This window comes from Neoarius graeffei, chromosome 26, assembly GCF_027579695.1.
Source record: "Neoarius graeffei isolate fNeoGra1 chromosome 26, fNeoGra1.pri, whole genome shotgun sequence".
In the NCBI taxonomy this organism is placed as follows: Eukaryota; Metazoa; Chordata; class Actinopteri; order Siluriformes; family Ariidae; genus Neoarius; species Neoarius graeffei.
This window is the reverse complement of record NC_083594.1, coordinates 38,081,512-38,093,620: the sequence shown is the minus strand read 5'-3', so window position 1 is coordinate 38,093,620 and position 12,109 is coordinate 38,081,512. Positions and strand designations below refer to the sequence as shown.

Genomic DNA, 12,109 nt, shown 5'->3' with positions numbered 1-12,109 from the left:
CAATGGAATGGTTTAGATCAAAGAATATTCATGTGTTAGAATGGCCGAGTCAAAGTCCAGACCTAAATCTCATCGAGCATCTGTGGCAAGACTTGAAAATTGCTGTTCACAGACGCTCTCCATCCAATCTGGCTGAGCTTGAGCTATTTTACAAAGAAGAATGGGCAAAAATGTCAGTGTCTAGATGTGCAAAGTTGGTAGAGACATACCACAAAAGACTTGCAGCTGTAATTGCAGCAAAAGGTGTCACTACAAAGTATTGACGCAGGGGGGCTGAATACTAATGCACACCACATTTTTCAGATTTTTATTTGTTTAAAATTTTGAAGACCATTTATCATTTTCGTTTCACTTCACAATCATGTGCTACTCTGTGTTGGTCTGTCACATAAAATCTCAATAAAAAACTTTTAAGTTCGTGGTTGTAAGGTGGAAAAATGTGAAAAAGTTCAAGGGGTATGAATACTTTTTCAAGGCACTGTAGAACTGGTGCGTCAATGTTAAATTCGACATGTAGGAAGTGCTCGAAAAAACACTTATTTTGACCAGCAACAATATTATTGATGAAAAGGCTTTTAAAAGCCATCGACCATAATAATTTCAGTCTCTTGTTCACCAAAAACAAACAAACCAAAACAGATTGCATGTCCGGCAGTGTTGTAGTCGAGTCACTAAACCTCGAGTCCGAGTCCAGTCTCGAGTCCCCAGTGTTCAAGTCCAAGTCATTAAAAAACAACAACTTCAAGTCGAGTCCACTATTGATCCGAGTCCGAGAACGACTCCAACTGCACCGTTTGACGGTGGCTGTTTAAGTGCCATTAACATAAGTTTGTTCCTGAACATGACGTATAAACAGGTGAATGTGCATTCTGTTTGTCAGGGAGTGCAAAGTATTCTGTCAGAGATGGTTGCAAGACAGATAAGTGCAGAAGGTGTGTTTATTAATACAAATGAAGACAGGTAAACAATCCAGAACGGCAGGCAAAATCGTAAAACGGTGAAATGGGCAATAGGTCCAGCAAAGCACAAACAGGCTATCGTAGACGAGGCAGAATCAAAAGACGAGAAACAGGAAATCAGGGATCAGGAAACCAAACAAGGAAATAAAGTTTGGTAATGTGTCAGCAACGCAACTCAATACTTTGCAAAGTGCGTGCGTTTTCACAGTTTTTATACAGGCGTGCTGATTGCGCCTTAATCCTGTGCAGGTGCGAGTCATTTACAAAAGTCCGCTTGGTGTGCCCAAGAGTCTATCTGATGCGCCAAGGTGCGCAGGTATGACACTCTTATATAAATATCTTATGCTAAATTATTATGGCATGTTACAAAAAATAACGAAAAAAATCAAAGTCCTCATCTCCAATTTAAGAATCCGAATGCAGTTAATGCACGAGTCCGAGTCATCAGTGCTCAAGTCCAAGTTGAGTCACGAGTCCTTAAGAAAGATACGCAGAACCATGGCCTCACTTTTTGTTTATAAATGCCTTAAGACCTCAAGAATGGCATAGGAATAGTTTTAAGCGTTAACAATAAATCTAATACAGTATTCATATAGGTAGCGGTCCGAGTGAATGACCTTGACACCTGTGACGTCACTGCAGGAAGGCTATCGATCTCATCGCCATTTTCGCTAAACTAAAACACAGAGTGAACTGCAACTTCGATCCTCCATTTTGAGCTAATTTATTGCCATGCCATTTAGATGTGTTGCTGGTGGGTGCAGCAACATGACAGAAGGTGGATTTCTGTTGCATTCATGGCCCAAGAATGTTCAAACTACAAAGATTTGAACACATTTTGCGAGAAATTCACGGGCACATTTTACTGATGACTCATACGAAACCTCTGATCTGTTGAGTAATGTTGGCTATAAGCCCGTATTGAAAGAGGGTGCAGTATCAACAATTAAAGGAAAAGAAAACTACAAGAAAAGGAAAGTAAGTTCAGTTGCATCAGTTCCCCTGGAGTGCGAGCCGAGCAGTAATGGCCGAGTACTGAGTATGGAGAAAATGGAGAATGAGTGGACCAGTCATCAGATTTCTCTGCTGGATATGCTTTTATCCCCCCCCCGCTGGATATGCTTGCCTCAGCAGCAATATCTCGCACTTTTGTGGAAGAAGCGAATGAACGAAGAACTGAAAGTCAGATCGTTTCAAAACAAATCGGCCACAAGATCGGCCTTCAAGAAGCGAGAACACAGATGAGTAAGATGTAACCAAACGAGAGTCGCATAACACCACCACCACCAATCGTTGTTTACCTGCATTTAGATAAATACATGTAACTTGTATTGTGTGTTTAAGTTACCGGTATAAGATTACTTAATCTGCTTCAGAATGTGATTGTCTCAGTTCATCTGATTATTTAATTAGCCTTTTACGTTTTATCAGTGAAAATGCATGCATGTACATGTATGTTGTATAAGTTATAACACCTATCCTGTTTTAATGAGAGTCACATGAGACTGTCAGTTCAATTCCATCCAATTCTCTAGACGGATTTGTTCTCTGGCTTTATTGCGTAAGGTGGGGGCCTCCGTGGCCGACGTGTTACTATCGGATTCACTTTCCGATGGTTCGAACTGATACGGTGCTACATGTACAGCAGTAGCATGTACACACACTCCAATTTCAGGACTATCACAGTCAGATGTATTACTACCTGAGGAATCCAAAGAATCTCCAATAAATCCGAACAAAGAGGCCACTGCAACCACTCTCGCCTGCCAAGTCTGGTTTTGGTCTATAGCTGTCAAAGGCCTCAGCCTTAAAACCGGTTACCACGGTGACATCACGCACTCAGAGCTGGCTGGCTCAGCAGGGCAGCTCGAATGCCAACTTTGCGGTTGATTTTAAATCTCAAAAAAATATATTTTTTTTATTCCCATTTATGCAGCATACAAGAGTCAAGAATGGAGATACTATCCACTCAGGAATTTATTTAAAATAAAGGTTCTGCGTATCTCATTTAAAATTAGAGCACGAGTCGGACTCGAGCACTACAAGCCTGATGTGCAGGTTACCAGTTTTGCATTCGTATTTGCTCCATGGATGAGTTGGTTCAGTAGGCTACTGATGCAGTGCTCACCAAGTTTTCTTTCGTTCACTCTGCAAACCACCGAAGGGGAAAAAAAAAAAAAAAAACTACTTCCCATTGACTTGCATGGTACATACTTTTAGATTTCTGGATCTCTAGTTCTAATAGAAGGGCTTTAAAGAATATACAGTATAGATGCTTGATAGTAACCACTGTATTTTCTGTTTGTAGTACAGAAGCTATAATAAAAACCTTCTACAAGGAGTGAAGCTCACTCGTACTGAGTAAAGATTTATTTTTGTATTCGAATTCATAAACTGCCAAAATACTGAGTAAGAGAAACGATTTGCCACTTGTATGTTGCACATTTTGGGCAGTTATTAGACTAAATCAGTTAGACCTTGCGAATAAAAGTTGTTAGAGACATTATTAGTGTACCTGGGTAGTTTCGAAGAAGGGAAGATGAGGCGTAGTTTGCTATGTAGCTCATGGAACTCCTCAAAACTCCTCTGAACCAACGTTGCACCCTGCTGGCCTTCACGCTCCACTTTTATCACATATGTCTAAATAAAAAGGAGAAATTTACACAAGGGCCCTCTTAAATGAAAACATTATAACTATAAAAGTAGCACTGTGTGTGTGTGTGTGTGTGTGTGTGTGTGTGTGTGTGTGTGTGTGTGTGTGTGGTTCATGTTTCATCATGATATCAGAGCTGTGTTATGGGGGACGTACATAACCCTTGTTGGGGCTGTAGGTTTTAATGTGGCGGCACACAAATAGGCTGCGAATGAGGCCATCGCTTTTCAGTGTGTAGACTCGCGGTGCAAAGGACAAAACGGGTCGCTCCTCGGATGAGGCGAACTTCATCTGGGCAAGGTTGTGGATGAAGAAGTTGAGTTTGGTGGCCACACTGCCCAGACTGGACTCTATCAACCTGGCAAGATGAGAACTGTGTTAACTAGATTCAAGGAATTACATTCAGAACTCTATTGTATGGATGCATGTTGTATTTCTTGAAGTCCACTTAATACCTACAGTGGTGCTTGAAAGTTTGTGAACCCTTTAGAATTTTCTATATTTCTGCGTAAACATGACCTAAAACATCATCAGATTTTCACACAAGTCCTAAAATTAGATAAAGAGAACCCAGTTAAACAAATGAGACAAAAATATTATACTTGGTCGTTTATTTATTGAGGAAAATGATCCAATATTACGTGTGTGATTGGCAAAAGTATGTGAACCTCTAGGATTAGCAGTTAATTTGAAGGTGAAATTAGAGTCAGGTGTTTTCAATCAATCAACGGGATGACAAATCAGGTGTGAGTGGGCACCCTGTTTTATTTAAAGAACAGGGATCTATCAAAGTCTGATCTTCACAACACGTTCGTGGACATGCATCATGGCACGAACAAAGGAGATTTCTGAAGACCTCAGAAAAAACATTGTTGATGTTCATCAGGCTAGAAAAGGTTGCAAAACCATCTCTAAAGAGTTTGGACTCCACCAATCCACAGTCAGACAGATTGTGTACAAATGGAGGAAATTCAAGACCATTATTACCCTCCCCAGGAGTGGTCGACCAACAAAGATCACTCCAAGAGCAAGGCGTGTAATAGTCGGCGAGGTCACAAAGGACCCCAGGGTAACTTCTAAGCAACTGAAGGCCTCTCTCACACTGGCTAATGTTCATGAGTCCATCATCAGGAGAACACTGAACAACAATGGTGTGCATGACAGGGTTGGAAGGAGAAAGCCACTGCTCTCCAAAAAGAACATTGCTGCTCGTCTGCAGTTTGCTAAAGATCACATGAACAAGCCAGAAGGCTATTGCAAAAATGTTTTTGCGGATGGATGAGAACAAAATAAAACTTTTTGGTTTAAATGAGAAGCGTTATGTTTGGAGAAAGGAAAACACTGCATTCCAGCATAAGAACCTTATCCCATCTGTGAAACATGGTGGTGGTCGTATCATGGTTTGGGCCTGTTTTGCTGCATCTAGGCCAGGACGGCTTGCCATCGATGGAACAATGAATTCTGAATTATACCAGTGAATTCTAAAGGAAAACATCAGGACATCTGTCCATGAACTGAATCTCAAGAGAAGGTGGGTCATGCAGCAAGACAACGACCCTAAGCACACAAGTCATTCTACCAAAGAATGGCTAAAGAAGAATAAAGTTAATGTTTTGGAATGGCCGAGTCAAAGTCCTGACCTTAATCCAATCAAAATGTTGTGGAAGGACTTGAAGCGAGCAGTTCATGTGCGGAAACCCACCAACATCCCAGAGTTGAAGCTGTTCTGTACGGAGGAATGGGCTAAAATTCCTCCAAGCTGGTGTGCAGGACTGATCAACAGTTACCGGAAATGTTTAGTTGCAGTTATTGCTGCACAAGGGGGTCACACCAGATACTGAAAGCAAAGGTTCACATACTTTTGCCACTCACAGATATGTAATATTGGATCATTTTCCTGAATACATAAATGACCAAGTATAATATTTGTGTCTCGTTTGTTTAACTGGGTTCTCTTTATCTACTTTTAGGACTTGTGTGAAAATCTGATGTTTTAGGTCATATTTATGCAGAAATATAGAAAATTCTAAAGGGTTCACAAACTTTCAAGCATCACACTTCAGGTTGAAGCCAGGACCAGAACACGTGCCAATAATCAGTTATATGACAAACTGCAATTTTCAGTGCGTCTTGATTTTTTAATTTTAGCGTACATTACAACCCCTGCGCTCATTCTAGAAGCTGCTATCTGGATAGACTGCATATTTGCATAGTGATAATAAAAGGCTGTCAAAGTCTGAAAGCAGTACTGCACGCACAGCAATGTCAGTGGAGGAGACAGTTTACTCTAAGATTGTGTTATATGGAGAAAAGAATAAAGTTGACAAATTTGGATATCATGATGGTGATAGGAGATAAATAAATGAAGACTAAAGTTAGAATTACAATGTGTCTCTAGGTGGATGTGCAGCAAAACAAAGACAGTGAAGATTTTTGGTAGTTTTTCAGGTTTATCAAAAAAGTTAACAATAATGGTGTTATTTCTCTCCATCCATTATCTGTCGCCACTTATCCTGTCCTACAGGGTTGCAGGCAGGCTGGAGCCTATCCCAGCTGACTATGGGCGAGAGGCAGGGTACACCCTGGACAAGTTGCCAGGTCATTGCAGGGCTGACACAGAGACAAACAAACAATCATTCACACTCACGTTCACACCTACGGTCAATTTAGAGTCACCAGTTAACCTAACCTACATGTCTTTGGACTGTGGGGGAAACCGGAGCACCCGGAGGAAACCCACACAGACACAGGAAGAACATGCAAACTCCACACAGACAGGCCCGTCGGCTACTGGGTCCGAACCCAGAACCTTCTTGCTGAGAGGCGACGGTGCTAACCACTACACCACCCGATTATGTCTCTCCTTAAAGTGAAAACTATTGTGCAAAAGAAAATCCATAACATCATGAAGCTCTACATGCGGCTCGTAGACAAGCATCCAGTGTTTACTGGAATATTAGATCTGCCAACTTCACCTCATCTACACAAAGGAATGTATTTTTATTCCACAGTTAGGTTCAGTCTCATGTGGATTCCTCTTCATGACATACAATGGGGAAAATAAGTATTTGATACACTGCCGATTTTGCAAGTTTTCCCACTTACAAAGAATAGAGAGGTCTGTAATTTTTAATCTTAGGTACACTTCAACTGTGAGACACAGAATCTAAAAAAAAAAAACCTCCAGAAAATCACATTGTATGATTTTTAAATAATTAATTTTCATTTTATTGCATGAAATAAGTATTTGATCACCTACCAACCAGCAAGAATTCTGGCTCTCACAGACCTGTTAGTTTTTCTTTAAGAAGCCCTCCTATTCTCCACTCATTATCTGCATTAAATGTACCTGTTTGAACTCGTTACCTGTATAAAAGACCCCTGTCCACACACTCAATCAGACTCCAACCTCTCCACCATGGGCAAGACCAAAGAGCTGTCTAAGGACACCAGGGACAAAATTGTAGACCTGCACAAGGCTGGGATGGGCTACAGGACAATAGGCAAGCAACTTGGTGAGAAGGCAACAACTGTTGGCGCAATTATTAGAAAATGGAAGAAACTCAAGATGACTGTCAATCTCCCTCGGTCTGGGGCTCCATGCAAGATCTCGCCTTGTGGGGTATCAATGATCATGAGAAAGGTGAGGGAGCAGCCCAGAACTACATGGGAGGACCTAGTCAATGACCTGAAGAGAGCTGGGACCACAGTCTCAAACATTACCATTAGTAACACACTACGCCGTCATGGATTAAAATCCTGCAGTGCGCGCAAGGTCCCCCTGCTCAAGCCAGCACATGTCCAGGCCCGTCTGAAGTTTGCCAATGACCATCTGGATGATCCAGAGGAGGCATGGGAGGTCGTCATGTGGTCAGATGAGACCAAAATAGAGCTTTTTGGTATAAACTCCACTCGCCGTGTTTGGAGGAAGAAGAAGGATGCGTACAACCCCAAGAACACCATCCCAACCGTGAAGCATTAGATTAGATTAGACTTTATTGATCCCTTTGGGAGGGTTCCCTCAGGGAAATTAAGATTCCAGCAGCATCATTACAGGATAAATAGAGAATATAAAATAGAGAAAAAAAAAACTTATAGATAAATTACATTAAATTATTTACATATACAAATATAAAAAGAATAAGATATGGGGAAGGGGGGAAGAAAAAAAGGGATCAGCAGGAGAGGTATTGCATGGGGGTGGAAACATCATACTTTGGGAGTGCTTTTCTGCAAAGGGGACAGGACGACTGCACCGTATTGAGAGGAGGATAGATGGGGCCATGTATCGCGAGATTTTGGGCAACAACCTCCTTCCCTCAGTAAGAGCATTGAAGATGGGTCGTGGCTGGGTCTTCCAGCGTGACAATGACCTGAAACACACAGCCAGGGCAACTAAGGAGTGGCTCCGTAAGAAGCATTTCAAGGTCCTGGAGTGGCCGAGCCAGTCTCCAGACCTGAACCCAATAAAAATCTTTGGAGGGAGCTGAAACTCCATGTTGCCCAGCGACAGCCCCGAAACCTGAAAGATCTGGAGAAGATCTGTATGAAGGAGTGGGCCAAAATCTCTGCTGCAGTGTGTGCAAACCTGGTCAAGAACTACAGGAAACATCTGACCTCTGTAATTGTAAACAAAGGTTTCTGTACCAAATATTAAGTTCTCTTTTTCTATTGTATCAAATACTTGTATTTCATGCAATAAAATGCAAATTAATTATTTAAAAATCATACAATGTGATTTTTCTGGATTTTTTTTTAGATTGTCTCTCACAGTTGCATTGTAGCTACGATAAAAGTTACAGACCTCTCCATTCTTTGTAAGTGGGAAAACTTGCAAAATCGGCAGTGTATCAAATACTTATTTTCCCCACTGTACGCGCTCGATCTAGGGGATAAATATTGTCTTGTGCATCCTATGCAATGCACCGTATATGTAGGCAATGCCATTTGAGATTCAAACTGCAGATCGTTGAGGGGAAAAGTAAATTTTCCCCAAATTTCTTCTTCAAAAAAAAAAAAAATGTCCTGGTTCGTGGAAATTTAAGAGAGCTTTGGCACATTGCTCAGCACATTTTGCAAAAAAGTTGGGTCTCGGATGTTCCTTCTCAGTTTAAAAATGAAACACCACTCAACTGGAGACGTGCCTTTGTTTTTCCTCCTGATTTACAGTCACGTAATCTGAGCAGACAGACATCTCTCCTGTCTGGTTTTTGAGTCATGTTACAAATGTTCTCATACCAGACATTTTAAGGGTTATATTCTCTTCATACCAAGAGCAACAGGCCAAAGGATTATGGGCCTTAACTAGTCATTATAAAGACAACACACAGAATGTATAGCTTTTGCAAAATAAAATATGGATTAGCTGCAGGAAAGTATATTGGTTTTGTACTGTAACATTGTTTAATACATTAGTGAATAAGTCTTTAGATCCAGGCTTGGCCCATACTGAAACCAATATTCCTAAAATGTTATATAAATTCAATAAAAATACACTTATAGTGTACAGTAGAAAGCCCTTTGGTACTGACTTGCTTGAAAACCTGTCAGTTAACACTAAAACAAACAGCTGTAAAGTATTTTGATGTTGTCAAAATACTTTGTCCTGATAAGCTGTCTGGTCGAAACAACGTCACACAAAAATTGGCAAAGAAATGTGTTTACAAGTGCAAGGTATTTTCCGGTAACATTTGTATTCATAGATGATAATCTATTATCAGCTGTTCTCATGGATAACTTTATCCAGTTCATGTAACATAAACTGTTCGCCAGGGTTAGTGTACCAAGTGTGAGAGATCTCAATTATTCGCCGAAGGTGACATGAATATCGGTGAATAATAACGGAGAGAATATAAGTCGAGTATATTATTCACCGATGTTCACTGAGCCTGAAGCGGATAATTGTTTTTGTATAAATACACAGCTGATTTTTTAAAAATCATTTCAAACTTCAAAAGCAGCATGCAAATGTAATGCGTGCAGGCTTGTGTCACCTGCATAATTATGTTGAATACAAACACAAATCTGGGTGACCAGATTTCCCGAGTCTAAAACCGGGACACTTTGCGCGTGACCGTGATACTCGTGCACACACGTGTTTTGATGTAAACATGCGCCGGCTCAGACAGGTGCTTTTAGCATTTTGTAGAAGCTCACTTTTATAAACATTTCAGAGAATAATCAAGTATTTTCTTGTTATCTACATGTACTTCTATCACAATTCAGTTAAAGTAAGAAAATCAGACAACAGATGTGATGATAGGGAATAGGCCAATAGCCTAAATTTCAACTGATTTATTTCACCTTTGTGAAAACGCCAAGAAAATGCATTGCTTGCATATTAACATCAACATTTTATGCAATGAACTTTGTTTTTTTTAAACAATAGGCTATGCATTGTAACAGGAACGAGCGCATGAGCCTAATCGTTGTCACCTCCGAACCTTTACCCAAAATGCTGCTGTTTAATCTTAACCAGTGTCGGCTATTAACTATTTTGAAAACGTGAACCCTGAGTTGACAACAGCATCAAACAAGTCAAGACAATCTGTGATACAGATTAAAGACACATGAAACAGATGAAAGGCAACAAAAAAATGTTTCAGAAACACAGCCACCCAACCCACCCTAAAGAAGATGCCATTTTATTGCATACAGTATATTTACATGATGAGTGAATTTGCTCCAGTAGCGCTTTATTGCCCGAGAGCCTGCTGTGAAACTGCAAGTAAGTATCGTCAAAATTGGCCCGGGTAATGAGCAAGGCTTTGAGAGTAGGTACGGTCATGGGATTCCTCTCGTCAGTCCAGGTGTTGTGCATGAGTGAAAATATTCGCTCAACTGGAGCATTGGTGCCAGGTAGGCACATGGCAAACTGGCAAAGCTGGCTGACATTGCTGTAAGGAATCTCCCTACTCTTGAAGTGCGCGAACATCTCCGCCCAGCGCTCATCCGTTCGGCATTGTCGCGTAGTAGTTGACAGCCGCTAGCGCAAAAACCGTTATAACGCGGCCTCTATATTGTAACATTGTACAAATAGATACATTGTAAGGTTGACTGAGTACACACGCACATTGATGCTGAATTGCTAGAAGCTTTATTGACATCTCGTTGGCTATACATGATCGCTGTAACCGGGACAGTTTGTTAGTGTTTGGTGTAAACCGGGACATTTCAGCGTCCCAACGGACCTTTGTCAGGACTGGGGACACGCAACTCAAAATCAGGACTGTCCCGGTCAAACCGGGACGTCTGGTCACGCTAACATACATACACACACACGTGTGTGTGTGTGTAAGTTTATCTCCAAGCGGTGAACATATTCACGAATGAGCAAAGCGAAGGAGTGAAAACATTTTCAACACGAGAAGATAAACTTCACATCTTCACGCCACTGTGTAAAGTTCTTTATATCATATGGACTAAGGCTGGCACAATTCACCGATGCATCGATATATCACAATTTCTGCAGCCACGATTCGCGTATCGTGATGTCCACAAATATTGCGATACCTCATCCTAACTGGTCATTTCATTCATTTTTGTTTTAAAACGATTTTCGTTGAAGAAACTCACAATTTTTACTTCTGTTCAGCTCTGAAGTGTCTTGCAATGGGGGCCGCCGTTCTCGATCTCGCAAAATCACGCTCGCTTAAACGGGGATCTGTTGGAAGCGGACGTGAACATGCAAGATTTCGTTTCGAAGCCGGTGCCATGTATCATTTCTGCTTTATGTTTTTAAGGTAGTGTGGTGGTAACTCGCTCGTGGCTAGTTAATCAGAAGTTATTTGACATGCTGTATTTCACAAATCCTATCATATTTGTGAGAAAAGTGAAGGAGGATAAAATGCCCATAGCAAATGCTCCAATTGGGTACACATCTCCAGTTTGGAGATATTTGGGGTTTCTCAAAAAAAAGTGGACATTCTGCTGTTCTTTAAAAAGAACATGTAATTTGTCTCTGTCAAACCAGCTAATAAAAGAAATTAGCATTTTTCAACCATACTTTTCTTGTTTTTGTCTCTTGAATTACACTTTACCAAAATGTCAGATAATATACAGTGCATCACGATACGCATCATATCGGGACCACCGTATCGCGATAAGTATTGTATCTGTATCGTGACCCTACCCCGCAACGCTACCCTTAATATGGACACATCCATTAAAAAACATGCAAGTTAAATCAAAAGAATTTTAATTCTGAACCAGTCTGCCATTTTGAGAATGCGTGTCCAGTCAGCAGGAAAACACTGGGAGTGATGTCATTGGAGTGAAATATCATAAATTATTACACATACAGGACACTTTTTCCATGGAATAAAAACATGTATTCTATTCCCTTCAAGTGGGTTTCATTCATTTGGTTTGACAGCATGCAATATTATCATATTGCTTATCCTCCATGTATTACACCACTCTCCCCAATGGAGAATGAGCAACATGACATCACACATCGGAGCTCATGCGAATATCCAACGACACAACTTTTCTGCTG

The 12,109-nt window shown here is 40.8% G+C and overlaps 1 protein-coding gene across 2 annotated transcripts in view; it reads right to left on the bottom strand.

Annotated features, from left to right (window-relative positions):
* The window catches only part of pik3c2b (phosphatidylinositol-4-phosphate 3-kinase, catalytic subunit type 2 beta), a 143,217-nt gene that overhangs the window by 14,593 nt on the left and 116,515 nt on the right, over positions 1–12,109 (bottom strand). For both annotated transcript variants that reach the window (XM_060910318.1, XM_060910319.1), the window contains exons 27-28: positions 3,769–3,970; positions 3,475–3,599 (exon numbers count right to left, since the gene is read on the bottom strand). In XM_060910318.1, coding sequence (XP_060766301.1) covers positions 3,475–3,599; positions 3,769–3,970 — 327 coding nt within the window. The remainder of the gene's footprint in view (positions 1–3,474; positions 3,600–3,768; positions 3,971–12,109) is intronic.